Genomic DNA, 18,482 nt, shown 5'->3' on the forward strand with positions numbered 1-18,482 from the left:
TGGTTTGTGAGTCATAATTCTGCAGAATGATACACAAACAAAATATAGTCATGTGGTGTCCCATTGGTCCATAACACAAAGAGTCACTCTAAAGCTTTCACACAAACTGGAACAGGCATGTTTTTTTGTATATGCTAGTGTGTAGTATTATTACACCATATTTCTGGTTATAAATATATATATATATTTTTTTAAAGAAATCCCTGCGGTTTACTCATTAGTCCATGAAAATCCCCAAATCTCATCATAAGGGGAGTTGTTCAACAACTCGTGGTGTGAAGTAACTCATCTGAGGGGTTAAAGGGTTAAATTTCAAACGCAGTCCCAGCCAACCGGCTGCTCGCGCGCTGATCGGTGATTACCGGAGCACTAGGGGAGGCGCATATATTCCGCACATCAGAAGCGCGTGAGACAGCATTCAGTGCGCGGACCTCAGTGAGCGCAACGAGACTTTCTCCTCTCTTTCCCTGCTGCTTTATTCATGGATACTAACCTGGGATTTGTGTACGACTGACGCACTGCTTCTTGAATATCTATACGAAGTGCATGGACAGCAAAACGTGGTTTATAAAGTCAAGAAGCAATAGTTGCTTTGTAAAAAAATATTTCAAACTTGTACTTGTTAGTCTTATTTATAAATCATAACATTATTGCATTGGAATTATAATCTATATGTAGATTTGGGCAAGCCGAAAAAGTTAAATTGGATTCTTAGGGCTTGGACAACCATGACGACTTTTTGCAAGTTCAATTCTTCAAGTCCATTTTAAGATCCAACACAGGACGCATTGGATCAGTATACCAGCAGCAGGTCTGGTACCAGGAGACTGGACTCTCCTCTATAGACCTGGTCTGGTGGTTGGGCTCGTTTCAAGGGAGATCTCCTCGAGGTATGTTTCTGGACTCCTCGCGCTCAGGAGCGACTCCAAGGCTCCTACAGTGTTCGTCTTTCTTTCTGGGTGGAAAACTGACATTGGATGGAGATGAGAACCTTATTTTGCTGCTTTCTGCTCCTCACGTCGCACCTCCTGCCAGCAGCTGCTGAGGTAAAGTGCCAAACATCTCGCAAAATGTTGTTAGGCATTGAACTATCAATGCAAAGTTGACTTCCTAGAGATTGTATTTAAGGTAGCAGAGTATGTCAGAATATCGTTAATGTTCTGTTATAACATAATTTTACATTAATATAACTCACCGCGTTACGACTTATAACATAGTATGTTTATTTGTTTCCTTTAAATGGTTGTTAAACGTATTATATATCAACTATATTAGTGATGTATCTTAACGCATTTTACAACTAACATGCGCGTCCCCACTTTTTTAAACTCGTTCCCTCGATCCAGGCGCGTACATGTAAAGAACATCTGTGTCTGCGTGTGAACACGTGATGACGAAATTCGCGACAAAATGTTACGTACGGTAACGTTACCTTATAGTTCGACCGACTTGGAAAAACTTTGGTTTTGTGAAAGTGGAAAAATCGCTTCGTAACTGCTGCGAGCGCACTGATGCACCTGTGCGCGCAGCCGCAACACTCCGACGCGCGCGTCACTAGGTTCTAATATATGTCCCATTGCGTCATGCCGCCTTTATAAGATCCCGTCATTGTTTTATTTAATCTTTTCTTTGTTTTTATTTTCCTAGAAGGAATTCGCAATCCCACAAGACTTCATAGACAGACTGTCGCACAGCGAAATCAACAGCATCAGCGACCTCCAGCGGCTACTGGAGGTAAATTCCCCAGGTAAACTCTGTTCATTGTTTTCATGACACCTCCCTGGACTTTGTTCAATAACTAATCTCGTGGGCTCCCTGACACGGCTATTTACAGGTGTTTGTCCCAGTTGCTAAGCTGGTCCGAGCGCTAAGCCTACATCTCATGAAATATTCTTTATGGCGCTTTCTGAGCAGCCAGAAAGAATTTAAAGGTATGATCAATGCTGGCCGATGGGCGGAGGGCCATAAACAGCTCTTTTTAGATTGTTTATGCGTTCTAAGAGCGACGCATGTATCTAATGTCCATACTTGCGTCACAGCCAACTGGAAGATTTGCTGCAGCCGACTTTTCCTACACTTAAGCTGTCCGCAAGTGGTTTCATTTGCCCACTGTAATTTCATTTACAGGCGAATTACCAGTAATTACACAAACAGAAAACACAAGACGGTATAATTTGGGGTATGACGGTAACCCGTCTGGTTTCTGTGGTGAGACCATAGGTGTGATAGGTGTACAGGGGGTACGGGTGATCGTGGAAAGAATTATGATAACCGTGTGTCTGCACGTGTCATAAACGCATGCTTCTGCTGCAGACTGAATGTGTTTGCTTTAAAGTCCTCGGGCCATTTGATGATGGAAGAGTGGGCTGACTGTAAAGTACAGGAGGGAAATGTGGTTTACAGGTAGATGTTGAAGTCTCTTCTGCCGTCTTTACCCTGGATAAAGTTTAAGGATAATATTACAGGGCTGACTAACATGAGCTGCTCCAAGTTGAGCTGTTGTTTGCACTGGCACTCGTAATATATCAAACTCAAGAAGCTTTGATAGATTAACTCCAATCATTCCGGTTACATTTAGACGGTTTAGTTGGTTGGTGCTTGGGCTTTGAGTTATTATTACTTTAATGTGTGATATTTGCAATCACTCGATAACATGGAACATGAAATACATATTTTTTAATCAGTAATTTGGGTTTTCAGTGAAACATCTGTTCTTTTATGTGTTCAAAATGTAATGTGCATTAATTTCATAACAGAAATTCTCAGGTAGTGCTATAGTTACTAAATATTACTGCTGTCAACATAAATCAGGCTGTTTGACATACACGCTAAGACCAGTAAAAGATGACTGACGCCACTGATGGTGTATTTTAGATCTTTGTTGCGGTTGGCAACTGCACTTTCAAGTAAGGCAGACCGTCTGAAGTCATCACGTGTCAATCAAGTGAAGACAGAGACGTGCTTGGCTATATGAAGCATAAAAGTAGATTCTTTTTCCTTTAAAGAAAAGTATAAAGCCGGGGAAAAATTAAAAGACCATTTCAAAAGGATTTCCAGTTTTTCTGAATTTACTGTTATTATTATAGGTTTCATTTTCATTCTGTGAACTACTATCCATATTTCTACCAAATGTCAAAAGAAAATAATATTTTTAATTGTGTTTATTTCCGGAAAATGAAAACAAGAGAAACAGGTGAAAATAACAGATAAGATGCTCTGTATTATTTTAGACCTCAAATACTACGAAGAAAACAAGTTCATATTTACTTTCAAACAATACAACAGTCATATTTGTATTTGGGAAAAGTTCTATTTTTTCATACCTTGATTTTGATCTTTTACATTGCTGTTGGATGACTAAATGTCACTCCTGAGGTTTGATTTTATTTGCAATTCAACAGACACTGAACTGGAATGACCACAATGCATCTAGAAATGATGATTCATGAAAACTTTGAATATTCTCTTAATTATTTCCGCCGCTGTATATAACCAGATTAAAAAAAGTTTATTTAGACTTAATTTAGAGAAAGTGTCTTTTCTTCTTCATTACTGTTCTCACAACCTGAATGAAAGATTATTCTGCATGGCCCTGCTGACATCACCGGCGTTTATGCACATCGCTCGTGTTGTTGATGTCATTTTCCAATCTGTTTTCCGGATTAGTTTAATTTAGGAAGCAATACCAGGCTGTTGTTCTTCATATCAGACCGCTAACCTTGTCAACTGTCCATAAGATGAGCGTGTGATGAGAGGAGGAAGGAGCAGATAGGTATCTCCCGCTAATGGACGTATAATTAGAGGTCAGAACGGCAGCGACAGAGATTTAGTCAGGAAACGGTGTCTCTCTTTCAGTGAAGTCGCGGCGCGTGACCTCACCGCTCACCTGGAACGGGCCGCGCTTGTTCCACGCCGCCCAGCAGCCTTTTAACTTCTCTATCGGCCCATCTGTCTACCTCTCCTGTCGCCCTTGCGCTTTCACATCCGCACAGATGGAGGAGTGTCTTTTCGCTCGATGAAAGGACAGCTGTCAATCCGTGAAGGAGGGCTAATGTTCTCTTTTGTACTACGTTCGGAGAAAGCACGGACGGGGAGGGCCTTAGATGCGGAGAGAAAGGTGCAGCTGAAGTTGAAAGCCCTCCATGAGTGATGTGTAAAGGGAAGAGAGTTTTGGTGGGCCTAGCGTCGGTAATGCAAAGATTATACGTTTGGACCTGGCAATTTTACAGTTGCTGGAAGAATGCTTTCATCAGCATTGCGCGATTGTGAGGAGGGTTCATAAAACGTCAGGTAGCTTGCTTGAAGATCGAGCCTGTTATTAAAGCAGCATAGACTAATGTGAAGAAAAATCACCCCTCAAATGACACTTAATGACTATATGTCTTTTTTATAGTTTTTGAGGAGAAAAGAAATAGTTGGGGGCTGGTTCATTTAGCTATCCTTAAACCGCTTCTTAAAGGGAGAGTGCACCCAAAAATACAAATTCTGTCATCATGTGTTCCCCCACGAGTTGTTCCATAAATGTATACTTTTCTTTATGTATAACACAAAAGATGATTATTTAAAGAATGTGGCAAAGAAAACGGTTTTGGAGCACCATTGACTACTATGGTAGATTTCTCCCAACTATAGAAGTCAATGGTGCCCCAGAACTCTTCGTTTACGAACATTCTTTCAAATATCTTTGTGTTCAGCAGAAAAGCGAGATATGTACTGGCTTGGAACAATGTCAGGGTGAGTAAACGATGACAGAATTTTCATTTTTGGGTGAACCGTTCCTTTAAAAAGTCACTTTCAATGCCGTGAAAGTAGCGGTAACATACATGTATATCTGTCTTTACATTAGGAAGAAAAAAACACAGATGGGATCTCTTTATTATCTTTATTTATCCTATAAATAAGTGAGATTTAAAAGAGAACAAATTTGCTTAAAGGGACAGATTTTTTTTTTCTCTTCGTCATGTAAATTCATACCTGTATAAAAACCTGTATATTTGTTCCGATGACCAAAAAGATAGATATTTGGAAGAATGTCTTTTTGGTTCCGAGACATCATTCACTATTATAGTAGGAAGAATCAAATGGTAGTCAAAGGTGCCCGAGAGTGCTCATTATGTGTTCAACAGATCAAAAAATTGCAATATTTTTTTCCTACTATGGTAGTGGCTGATGTCCCAGAACTGATAATTGCATTCTTCCAAATTTTCTCCTGTGTAATCATTGCAACAAAGACATTTTTACAGGTTTGAAACAACCCGAGGGTGAGTAAATGATGACAGAACTGTCCCTTTAAGTCTCCTGCATCTCAGTCAATATTTTTGAAGATCTCAATATGAACTCAAACATTTCCCATCAGATTTACCCAAATTCAGACTATTTTTCCTCTACAATCTACATTCATTTGACATCTACGTTCTTTTTTTGCCTTTAAACAGTTGTCCCAAGTATTTCTTTTTAAAACATTTTAGATGAAACATCTTAGACTAAGGTGATGCTTAAATGAAACACAACTTTTGAACAATGAAAGGACGAAACACAACTTCTATGCAATGAAAGCACAACGTTTGGGATGGTTTTATGTTAATATTGTTGAATATGTATCACTATATTCCAAGTCTTCTGAGGTCATGCCTTACCTTTGTGTAAGCATCAGATCTTAACTTTCATGTGCACTTATACACGTGAGGTTGAAAAAACGTGAGGTTAAGACAATTAACATTTTTTTTAAAACCCTTTGACTGTGGCATCCTGATTCTTTTTGTGTTTTCGAGTTTAAAAGAAGAAAGTTCTCGAGTTTGACAGACTGACACTGAGGTTCGATGTGAACATGAGATAAGGCATGTTTTGCAGGATCAAATGCTGAACTGGCTCTCCGTGCGGGTCAACGCTTAGTGTTTGAATGGGTCTGAAAACAGCTAAAAACAATGGCTTTCCATTTGGTAGGAAAGATGAGATGAACTAGAGACACAGAACAGAAGAGGGCTTTTGTTTACATGTCACTTGTGTTTCCTGCTTCAGAACTGCGTGTGGTCATGCAGTCTTTTAAGTTCATAGAGTGTGTTTTCTCTCTCTCTCTCTCTTTACATTCCTGACAGACCCACCCTCATCGTTCAGATCTGGGTGCAGTTCCTCTGGCACATCACAGATAGTTTGATGTTTAACTCCAGTGCACGGCTGGTTGAAAGTGAACTGAACTAAAATCTCTCATACAGTAGAACAATAGCAGATAAAGATCGCAGCCGTTGTTGAACCTGAACTATAGAGTCTGATCCCACAGGAATTCATAAGCATTATACGAGATGGATAATAATGTGAACTGCACAAAAACATATGAACAACAATGAACCTCCACCCCTACCTAACCAGATGACCGAATCAAAGACGTGCGAATGACATTTGTGCAAATTCATATAAATGAGCCAAATCGTAAAATATTAAGGAATTGCGTGAGATTTGTTGGACCTTTTATGTAGTAGAATCACTGAAAATACAAAATAACAATTACAGACACATTGAGGGTTTTTTCGTTCTTTCTCAAAGTTTTTCTAGTTTCAATGCTAGTTTTCATGTTTGTTTTTGTAAATTATGATAACCGTAATTAAGATAAATGACTTTTCTCTGTTATGAAACAACATGACTGAAAACTGCATTATTAAGGGGCGCAATTCGTGTCTTTTGCGCAAATAGGGAGCGACACGCATACGGTGCGAAATGGAAATAGTAGTTCAAACGGGTCATTTAAATCGAGAAAACCGCATGGGTCGCATTTTCCGCCCGGTTTTAAACGCGAAATGTGAATCGCCACTAACATGACCATGTGTACGAACCGTGAATTGTTTAACTTAAAGGGACAGTTCACCCTAAAAAGACATTTTTGTCATCTTTTACTTACCCCCGAACTGTTCCAAATCTGTATAAATGTTTTGTTCTGATGAACACCGAGAGATATATTTGGAGGAATGCTTGTAACACAACAGTTCCTGGCCACCATTGACTACCATAGTAGAATCAATTAAATTTTACTTTTTTTGAACTGTTGAACGCAAAAGAAGATATTTTGAAGAATGTATGAAAGCAAACAGTTCTGCGGCACTATTGACAACCAATGTGATTTTTCCTACAATAGTAATATTTATATGTATATGTATAGGTAATGTATACAGATTTGGAACAACTCAAAGGTGAGTCATTTTTGGATGAACTGTCTCTAAATTGACTTTAAACAGAAGCGATGTGCAGCCCCGCTTCTTTAAACAGCGAGAAACGCTCGACTCACTCATTCGTCCCAGCGGCGGAGCCGTTCTAGAGGTTGTCAGGAGTTCACATTTGTGTCAGTGGTACGTTGCACATAAATACAAACTCGGTAACCATAACCATGACACAGTTCCTCCAGAAATCCATTAAAGTCACTTTTCCAATTAAGCTGCCGCATAAAGCGGCCATTGTTGCTTGACAAATGAGTTTCTGAATACTTCTGAAGAAGGAAATTATATCATGCTTTGGTGTAGCCGTTGAGTAGCCGTCTCATTCCGTCCCTATATGCTGCAGGGCATCTGCTGGAGACTTTCAATAGCCTCATTGTGAATTCATCCCGGCTTTAAAAGGGAAAACGTGATTTCTGTCTGTTTGTTGAAAGTAATCTGGATAACTTGTGTTTCATTCAGGTGCTGGAAATGAGGTGATCGAGGAGGTCAAACACAGACACCATCAGAAGAACCATCATCATCCGGCTTCCTCAGATCTGAAGAGTCACCAACTGTCCCACAGACGCAAGAGGAGCATCGGTAAGACTTTAGAGTCCATGTCAGAATAAAAAAGTAGTTCTTGCTTTAAATGCATTTAAGTTTCACATTGCACACATGAAAAGTCACGCTATCATTGGTCCATATTGTGGAGTGCATCAAAAGCAAATCACGATGATCGCGCTTCTTTATTTTATTGTACGTGAGAGGATTTTGATTGGTGGTTAATGTGAGGTCACCGACACATGCGAGCCAAGAAATTCCAAACATTCAGTATTCATGTCACGGCCCGTTGAACTGAACACAGTTCAGACCGACATCCACTCTTCCTTCCCTTTCACATCAGTCGTGGAGCTCAGTTGGGGTGTTTCGCCCCTCTGTGCCCCTCCAGCTCACAGAGAAAACGGTTCAGGCCTCAGAATAGCTGTGTGCTGTTTTTGTGTCTCTCGCAAAGAGCCCGAAGCTCGGGATCGAACGGAGATCTCAGCGCTGTGGTCGCTCTTATTTTTGGCTGGGTAAATACAGATATTAAAAACCCTCGTTAATATTCAGGGTTTGGGCAGTTTTAAGTACGTTTTGGTTTGGTCAGGTGGCATGAGAGAAGCATATAACAGGGCGGCAATTTAGCAATTTTGGTTATTTAAGTGCTCTAAATATACTCTTACAAAAAAGTACTGTGAAGGTAGCGTGGTATAATAGAAGTATCAGACGATGAGGCCGTGGTATTAAATGAGTCGCGTAATCAACAATCCTGCCATTTACATATGTGCTCTAATGTAGTTATAAGAACAATAAAACATGGTAATTATGGTAATTATGGTATTTTTCAAAAGTAACATCAAATAATGACAAAATATTTCATGATATATATGATAAATATTAATTACTGTTTATTCATGTTTTCATTGTGCTGTTTGCAATTATACTTTTTTATAATTATATGTTAATAATTAATATTATAATATTATTAATATTATTAATTATTAAAGCAATCTTATGAATTTATAATATTCTTTACTAATGAATGGATACACTACACAACAACGTGGTGACTTTTATGAGAGGATCAAAATATTTTGAACAGAATTTACCAAGAAATAATATTATATATAGGATTTATAAGATTTATAAAAAAATAAGATTTATTTTCAAATCATATGACACTATGATTGATTTTCAAATCATTAACAATATATGAGAACATTTCTGGTTGTTATTGAATTGATAACATTTAAGGTTTGATTAATTTTGTATGTAAATTAATAAAAAAAAAATATATTAATAGCTTCAGCAAATAACCAAGCTTTATCAGTAATGTAAATAATAAAAGAAAGAAAATCTCAAGCTATAAAAGTTTAAAAAATGAAAAAATATACAGTATGTTGATGCATGTTACATGTTAGAAGCTCATTCGATTGCTATTAAACAGATGTCATATCAATAAAAAGTTACAAACTCTACATTACATATTGTAATGTTTTGGATCAAAACATTGTACCATGACATCTTTATTCTTTACATTCTAGTATTGATATCGTTATGTGTTCATTTATTTACACACATTGACAAGCGGTCGTTTGTTATGTGCAGTTGAGGAGGCGGTGCCAGCCATGTGCAAGACACGGACGGTGATCTACGAGATCCCTCGCAGTCAAGTGGATCCCACGGCTGCAAACTTCCTAATATGGCCTCCGTGCGTGGAGGTGAAGCGCTGCACGGGCTGCTGCAACACCGCTAGCATGCGCTGTCATCCGTCCAAAAAACACCACCGAACTGTCAAGGTAAAGCACAGCATCTACATCACATTTCTGTAGCGTCTCCAGCACAAACTCAGACTTGTGTCCAACTTCCTGTGTTCTCACGGTCATGTCAGAGATGTGGCCTATGGGTATGGTAGACAAGACAGTAGGTTTTCTGTATAGCGTTGGAAAATAGAAGTCATGTAAGACACATACATGTGCGGACGTATATTTGGCAAAACCATCTCAGGAAATAAAATCCAGGCTTCTTGAACTCACACATTTTTATAATATCTTCAGTGTGTATATCTTTATATAAGTGTGCATACTTATTTGTGATAATATTTGATAAAGTGAGGAGGTGCTCTGGCTGAATGACTTGCTCTTTGCTTACACAGTCAGGTGCATTGCGGGGTTGTTTCCATACTGTTTTGGGTCGCTCTTTAGATCAAACTGCTGTTTGAAAACACAATTTTTATATTTGTTCTATATATTTATGTAGAAATACTGGGAGACACAAGTCTAGTCTTCACCGTGGTGTTTGTTTCTGACGCGTAGCGTAGACCACAGAGAGGCACATTTTTACTTCCTTATGTATTTACCTCTTCATTTATTCCACAATCTTCTGAATGGACGTTCAGTGTATTGTATAGCAGTTTTCCGCACAAAATGAATAGAAACGCTAGTCGTGTGTGCATTTCCAGCACAGGGATAGACAAGAGTGATGTGTTTCTTTCCAGCGATGGCGGTTGATATTCGAGCAAATACTCTTAAGAGATCTATTTACCTGGCCAGTTTTTCCTTCTCATCCTAAAAAAAGGACAGACCCGGACAGGCCGCTGCTGTTTAGAAACGCCGTATAAAAAGACAGACTGTAAATAGGCGAAATGTGGACGTGTGCATGTGTTTGTGTGTCTGCTGTACTTTGGTTCATTGCAGTGATAAGCTGGTTTCAAAGGAGACTCTGCTGGGTGTGGATCATAACAACCGATAATGAGACTACAAACACTTACTAGACTCAAAGGAGACTCTCTCTCTCTCTTTATCTTTTTAACAGTCTTCTAATACTGTTTAGTTCTTCTAGTCTCCTTTCTCTTGCCTCGTGTTTTCTTAATGCACTCCTTGTACTTATCGTTCTTAATGTTTTTGTTGGCATGAAGTCAACACCTGCCCGCCTGCCTGCCCTCTCTCTCTCTCTCACTCATTGTAGTGTTGGAGTTGTTATGTAAGGTGTAACTGGAGTTATAAGACGCTCAGCAGGTTCGTCTGATGGATTCTTGTGTACTTCTTTCACATATAGTGCAGGTCGGTTCACTCCGCAGTCATCGTGGTTGAGCCTCCGGGCAGCAATTTTCCAGTCGTGCAGGTACAACTCCTTCGTACTTCATAACATTAACCAAAATATTTAATAAATCAACACGGAAAGCCCGCGGGATGCGTACAACCTGGTGAATGACGGGCGTTTCGTTAACGTCTATTGAGCTCACCAATGATGTGACTGGCTTGGGTACATCTCTGTTTCACCTCACTTCCCCTTCTGTCTCTCTCTCCTGGTGTACGGTACCGATGGTTTTCCCAGAACTCAAATATTCTCACACATGCAAACATAATCACGCAGTACTACAACAACAGGTGCTGTTCCAGATCGCTGTGGCCGGGGGAAGAAATTGGACAACCGACAGTATAACCTCATGTTACAGTGAAGAGATTCAGAGCTGTGTGTGAGAAACTCCTGTTGACACAGAAGTGAAGGGGACGGGATCTTCTTTCTTTAACATATAAGATATTCTCTGCCATAGTTCAATGATTATAATATATCCGCAAAAAGTGGGTGATTCAGATTTTTCATGAACTACTCGTGAAACCTGCCCTTCCTGATCAACAACGTGTAAATTATGCAAGAAGGCATACAGGTTATTCAATCATGACAGAGATCAGAGAAGTCTTAAAGGGACGGTAGCAATAATAGCATGTTCAAATCTAAAAGAGAGAGAGAGAGATATGTGGGGAAATGTAGAGGTTTTGCTTCCAAAAGAAACAATTTTGCATAAATCTATAGTTTTAGGGAAAATTGTTAATACATTTGTTAATAAAAACAGGGACGGTTTGAAAGGGATGGTTCACCCAAAAAAATATTCTGTCATTGTTTACTCACTCTCTTGTCATTTCGAATGTATGACTTCCTTCTACAGAACACAAAAGAAGATATTTTGAAGAACATTAGTCAACTAAAACCGTTGGTCCCAGTTGACTTGTATTGGTCCATACAAAGTCAATAAGAGCCACATTTTCGGTTCCCAACATTCTTCAAAATGTCTACTTTTGTGTTTTGCAGAAGAAACGATGACAGAATTTCCATTTTTGGGCGAATTATTTAAGGTAAAAGCATTTGAATCTGAAATAAAATCTTCAAAAGGTTTGCTTTGAAGGATTGAGGCATTGTAACTTTTTCGGATCCCTGGACCAGCTGGAAAATTGATCAAACTTCAACAATGAACAAGGCAGTGGTGGTTTCCTTGAAGTAGGAATATCAAGATGTAGTCACATTGCCAGGAGCAGCGAGCGTGTGAGTGTTGTTTATTTTACTTTCATCGCCGCTGATGGGAGTGCTAAACTTACTAAATCCGGCACACCGCTGTTCATCAGGAATGAAGAGACTGACTGAGGATATTCCTGATTCGGAATGTTTGCGGGAGCTATTAAAACCTGCGGGCGCAGGGATACGGCGTGTTATGTGGTTTAAATAGCAAGTGTTTATGAGTTTGGATGAGCTGGATTTAGATGCCTTCTTTAGAGGCTGGTATGGAAGGAAATTAGACATGGTTTATATTGGCACTGGAAGCCGGAGGTGTTTTGAGAGGGTGCTTTCTGGGCGCTGAAGACCCTCAGATGGCCCCGGCGGGTGAGGACACGAGGGCCGGCTGTGACGCTAACATCGAGGAAACATAAATATTGATGAATGGAGTTATAACGTGGTAGTCTTGTTGAGTGATCAAAGAAAGAAGATTTGATTTTGACCCACACACTCTTTAAAATCGTCTTTTTTTACTGTTTTACATGCAAAAGGTAGTTCCTCCAACATCTTACATGTATGTTTTTCTTCGAATGTGTGCGTAATTGCTGTCATATCTATCATTTTGTGTTCTTTCCATCTTCTCACGCTAAGATGTTTCTGCTGGTGTTTGTGAAGAACCATGACAAAAAGCAGATTTTTCTCCTCATCTCAGTAATTGTCCGGGTGCCGGCGCGTTCACAACAGAGATTTTCCTCTGGTAATTCTAGACGTGCAGGTCATGAGATAAAAGTTTCCCTTTATTTTCCTCCCTGCCAGCATCTCGTTCTCTTGTGAGTCACTCAGGCTCTTTTTGTCACTAGTTGAATAAGAACACTTGCTCCCCACACCCCTCTTTCTTTCAGGCCGCCCCACCAGTCATCTGCTATTGGAGCCTGCTCTTTTACCCCCCCCCCCGCTTTCTTTCTACGCCCGTGTTTCGCATTTCGTCAAATTCACCCACTGACAGATGTGCAGCAAAACCCGCCGTCACATTTATTTTCTATTGTGCTCATGCTAATTACCCATGATGCACCTCTCTGCGTTTTTCTTCAGCGCTCTCACTCTTTCTTCTTCTGCCTTTTTTGCGGGGAAATCCCAGTGCCAATTATCTCGACCCCGGACAATGGTCCTCACAGAGCGCGGGGCGAGCGAGAGGGGGTTGGGGTGGATTTCTCTCCCTCTCTCTATGTTACGGGGAGTTGGGGTTGGATCAGATGTCACACCATTAGCCGGGATTTTGGTTGCGGCGTAAAGCACAGTGGTTTATAAAAAGAGCTACGAGGACCTCCTAAGAAACACGGGGCTTGCAAGCAAAGCATATGTGAAGTTCAGACGTACTCTTGGCGGGCTTCGACAAAGTCTGTAGAGCAAGAGTCTCAATAGAAATGTTGGGATGGGGGGCAGAAAAGGATGGCGCTGAGAGATCTGGGGGTTCTTCTTTCATATTATGACCCTTCGATGAACTTCCACCAACCCCCCGATCGTCCTCAACACCATCCGCGTCTGTCACCCTTCAGCCTCCGTTGCAAGACATTCTTGCACGCCATGGGCTGTTTTAGACTCGGCTCTGTAAATATAACCGAGCCAAGAATGTCCGAGGGGGGGAGAGCTGGGCGACCTAACAGAGACACGGGGGTATAAACCAGTAACAGGGTTGACAGGGAAACTGTACTGCTACAGTTTCTCTTTCCTTTCCAGACCTTCATTGTCACACTCTGTTTGTTTTTGTCTTGAAAGTGTTTTGTCACATCCCATAATGCTAAACCAATATTTACACTGCATGGTAGACAGAGAGCTATTATTTGCTTTTTGTGAGTAATACGTTTAAAGTTTGTGATTGTGTCCGTTGTGAGATTTTAAGCATGGGACACATCCACATCACATTCTTTTTATTTGTGAGCGTGTGTATGTGGAAGTGTGGGAAAGTTTGTGTCGCTGTCATAACAGCAGAGAACGTTCATCTAGCGTTCAGTGGCAGACGGAAGGAAGAAAGTCCAAAGTGTTTACCTGTGTGTTCATTCTTCAGGCTTTATGAGGGCAGGTGAGGAGGATTCACAGCCAGTTTATTCCAGAACTATTCCTCTGTGCAACGGTTGTGATAATAATCTGTTCCATTGGGCGGACGCCTTGCTGAACATTTCCACGATTAAGCTGCAACTATGAAGTGAACTAAAAGAAACACAAGACTTTCCAACCCTGACTGGTCTTTATGCACTTGTTGGTCTGGAAGGGGAAGGCATGTGTCAGAGTTAACCTTTGTGTTAAAATGCAAGTAGCGCTCAAAAATGAATGAAGTTTGTCTACTCTCAGTTGAGCAGAAGCATCAGATAGTCACTTAAAGGTGCTGCGTGTTATTTTTTGGAGGATTTATTGACAGAAATGCAATATAATATACATGTCTTCAGAGGTGTATTGGCCTCAAATAATGAAACGTTGTGTTTTTATCATCTTAGAATGAGATATTTCTATCTACAGACACCGCGGGGCCCCTTACATGGAAGTCGTCATGTTGTTTCTACGGTAGCCCTAAACAGACAAACTGCTCTACAGAACGCGTTTCGTATGTAGGTTATCTCCTTCGGCAAAGAAGCGAAAATTTGACAACATCTTAGTTTTGCGTCAGCCACCTTAGTGCTTTGAAAGGGAGGAGGGAGGGGTGGAGGGAGCCGTTGGTCGCAATTCCCAACCTCACCACTAGATGGACCTTTAAGACAGAATGGAGAGAAATGTTACGTAAACTTTTCTGCAAACCAACCTCTCTCTAAAAATGTCTCCTTTAGTGAAACTACCTGTCTATGGATGAAAGAATATGTCTTTTTCCTTTTTTAAGTTCATTCGGCTATAACAGTAGGTGAAGTGTGTCACCCAACTGGTGAAGTTGGTTCTGAAACCTGTTTTGAAGACCAACATGCAGAATGCAACACACTGTATACTGATGATCTGAGTTATTACATTTTTTTACTAACATAACTGATATTTTATTTTAAATAGCAAAAGAAGAAATAAAACGGGAACAAAAGATCAGATCATATATCCGCCCGCTGTGAAAACTTTCCAGACACCCAAGCAACAGCCAAACAGACTGAGAGAGAAAGTGATGGTTTCTTTTTTTTGATGGAGAAAATAGAGTCTTGGTTGCATTAAAATTAGCACAATGAAAGACATGAGTCAACCCCTGTGACCGGCAAAATGCTTATTTCGAGTTACAGTAAGTTTGGTGCAATGGGGCGTGAACTGTGGAACATTTAACTGTGGGCTTTTTGCCCAGGAATTGTTCAACAATTTTCCGTGGTTGCATCTCACCATTTGACAGCTACTTAGCACTGCATGCTATACCTTTGTAAAGTACAATAGAAGTGTATAGCATTTGTAAGGTATACAAAATTTAAGTACATGCTGATCTTTATAATAACCCATTATAAATCTGTTTCTCTCTTCCTCCAGGTGGCAAAGGTAGAGTTCGCATCCCGTAAGAAAGCGAAATTGAAGGAGGTGCTCGTCAGGTTAGAGGATCATCTGGAATGCGTGTGCACATCACAGCATCATGTGACGGAGCATGTGGAAGCAGACACAGGTATACACACACACACACACAGACACACACAGAATGGCATGATCTTCATTAAACATGTGACTATGGAGTGTGCTTTCTCCGCCTGTTGCTTTGTGCTGCCGCCAAAGGCAAATACACCTGTTGCCAACGTCAGCGCTTGTGCGTGCGCGTGTTTTACTTTGTTGTCCATGTTAAAGCAATGATGCATTTGGGTGGATGAGAAAGACCACGGGTGTGTGAACCGGGTTAAAGTGTGTGTCCGTTAGGGTCAAGTTTCTCATCCCGTGTCATTTTTAAAGTGCAAATGCAGTCTTTTAGAGGCCATAAAATTCTTTTTTCTCTTCTTTCCTCCCTCTGAACCACACACTCTCCATCATCCGCTTGCACTCCCAATCTGTGTTTCCAGGCCCTCGCAAAGTAAAAAATGGTAAAAAACGGAAACACAGAAAGCAAGCGGGGGCAGCACCGATCAACAAGGACATTCAATAAAAAGTAAACGTTTCCTAACACACAGCGGACCAAAATATCCTGCAGGTAAACCCCTGGAAACTTAACCAATCACTGGAGAGAGAGAGTGTCGTCCAATCAATATCACGCAACACTGAAAAAGAGCAACGTGTGCTTTTGCTTTGCTGCATGGGATTGTTTGTTTGCTGAAATCACTGTGTGTAGAAGTAGTTTTGTTCTAAAATCTAGTGAGCTGGCTTATAAGTGTCCTAAATGAAATTCAAATTCAATAAAAGTGACTCAATTCCAATAGCGTTCACAAGCAAAGCTGCTTTAAGCACGTTAACACCATATATCACTTTAACAAAGTTAGCAAAGTTATTGTGGCGATAATTTCTCAAAATGCTCACTATGTATTAAGCCAACTAGATTTTGGAACAGAGCTAAAATGTTTGATTGTTGCTGTGAAGATATGTTTAATTTTTTTGGTGAACTTTAAGATTGAGCTTTTCACATGAAACGTTCTTTCTGATTTTTTCCTGAATCTGTCTAATAATACTTTAAAATCACTGTGTGGTGGATGCGTCACTCAAACACAACTGGCATGTCTTACTAAAGAAAATTTCTCTAAAACATTTCTAGATTTTACTTGGAAACAGTGTGCGATACTTAACCCGTCTTGTGTTTCTCCCTCTAGTGGACATGAGATGAAACCGCATTAAACGTTTGATCGAAGGACATCGGGTGGCTACGCAGCGCTCCAGCAGCACTGGGACTTTGACCTCTGATGCATCACTGTATAGATACTGTTTCCAGAGGAACATCAAGACAAAATCAACACCAAAGGTGCTTTTATAATCCTGCTAGGATGTCAAACACTGAAGACAACGAGATATGTATTCAGTAGTGGTCACACACTGGGCAGAAACGAAACTGACAAACAAGACATTTGTATTGTTTCTTTTTCGTTCACGCAAGACTCGCATAAGAGGTCAAAGATGTTAATGAAGAGAACACTACGTTTCGAGAGATGCGCGCTTGGGATCGGATCCACTCGAGCTGGAGCCCACGAAGGGACAGATTCACAGAATTCGATGAGGAATAACAAATAAAGGGATGTTTGGACGAAGCACTCCAGTTGTCATATAACTTTGCTGTTTGCGTCCCTGCATTAGTCCTCCTGGGTCCAGAACATTGAACTTGTTATTTCCAATGTGCCTCTACAACCCATCGTCCTTCTAAAGCATTTCCATGAATAAAAAAGACTTGAGTATATCCAGAAGAAGGTGAACTCTAATTCAGTACCAGAATAAAGTATTTATGTATGTGATCTCTATCTTAACCTCTCTGTGTCCGGTGTAACAAGGACTCCTCCTCTTCCATGTACAAACATTATCCGTACCATTCTCTCTCACTCTCCGTTTCACACGTATTTTACAGCGTATCGCAAAGCTAGGAGATAGCAAAGATGTGTATGAGACAGTTATGGAAAGATGCTTTATTTTTGTTAAAATATATTTATAATGTGTACGTGTAGAATCAAGCAGGATCTTTATGTATATTTTCATTAATTGTGGTGTAATGGTGCTTCGTAGGATTTATCCAGGCAGGACATGATCCTGACACTTTTGTTGCTCCTGGTGCAAATACATAAGTTGTTGTAATATGCGATGTTGTACAAGAAGCAACAACGTTGAAAAAGGAGAATGTCCTGCTTGGGAAATCTAATTGTACATTCACATGGTTGTAAGGAATAGATGGTCTTGACCTAGATGAGGAAATAATGGAGGGCCGGTGTCCTTCAGAGTTGAGCTCTAATTCTAACCCAACACTACCGGGGAGGCCTTTTGAAATCTTCGGGATTATTTGACAATCTGGTGTGTTGGATTTGCGTTGGAAATAAACTTTGCATGACATTGGTCCTTCAGGACCTCATACAGTATCAGAAACGTGCTTATTGTAGTAAATGCTTATAGCAGTGGTTCTCAAACTGGGGGCCCCCAAGATGGATGCAGGGGAAATGTTTTCTATACGAAATATAGAAATGTATAGATTTTATGCAATCAAACATCAGAAATGTTTCAGCATTGTATAACTGAATATGTTTTTGGTTTAATTAAAATAAAATAAAAAATTTAATGGGGGGGAAGCATTACATTATACAATAAAGGGGGCCCCACAACAAAAAAGTTTGAGAACCACTGGTTTATGGGACCATCTGTCACATCGTCGGTTCATTGTTTCCTATTATTCACTGTAACTTGCATACACACAGAGACAAAAGTACCGCAAATAGCCAGTAAACAATTTCCTTACGTATAAAGCTATGTAACAAAATAAAAAGATCTGAACAAATAAAGAGTTTGTTAATCTTGTTCTTGAAAGCCACCAAGATGTGCAGTTCATGTTTATCATTTGACACCGATGTAACATTTTCATTTCTTTGA

The 18,482-nt window shown here is 40.1% G+C and overlaps 1 protein-coding gene across 2 annotated transcripts; it reads left to right on the top strand.

Moving 5' to 3' along the window:
• Window positions 1-243: 243 nt before the first annotated feature.
• On the top strand, window positions 244-18,423 carry pdgfab (platelet-derived growth factor alpha polypeptide b). 2 transcript variants are annotated; one of them, XM_056753896.1, is made up of 7 exons: window positions 244-1,046; window positions 1,648-1,747; window positions 7,665-7,784; window positions 9,333-9,523; window positions 15,480-15,609; window positions 15,995-16,122; window positions 16,733-18,423. In XM_056753896.1, exons 1-6 carry the CDS (start codon window positions 978-980, stop codon window positions 16,075-16,077), a joined length of 693 nt encoding a protein of 230 aa, XP_056609874.1. In that variant the 5' UTR covers window positions 244-977; the 3' UTR covers window positions 16,078-16,122; window positions 16,733-18,423. The 2 variants fall into 2 exon arrangements, with proteins under 2 accessions (XP_056609874.1, XP_056609875.1); XM_056753897.1 differs by lacking the exon at window positions 15,995-16,122 and having other exon boundaries at window positions 285-1,046.
• The last annotated feature ends 59 nt before the right edge of the window (window positions 18,424-18,482 follow it).

This window comes from Triplophysa dalaica, chromosome 7, assembly GCF_015846415.1.
Source record: "Triplophysa dalaica isolate WHDGS20190420 chromosome 7, ASM1584641v1, whole genome shotgun sequence".
In the NCBI taxonomy this organism is placed as follows: Eukaryota; Metazoa; Chordata; class Actinopteri; order Cypriniformes; family Nemacheilidae; genus Triplophysa; species Triplophysa dalaica.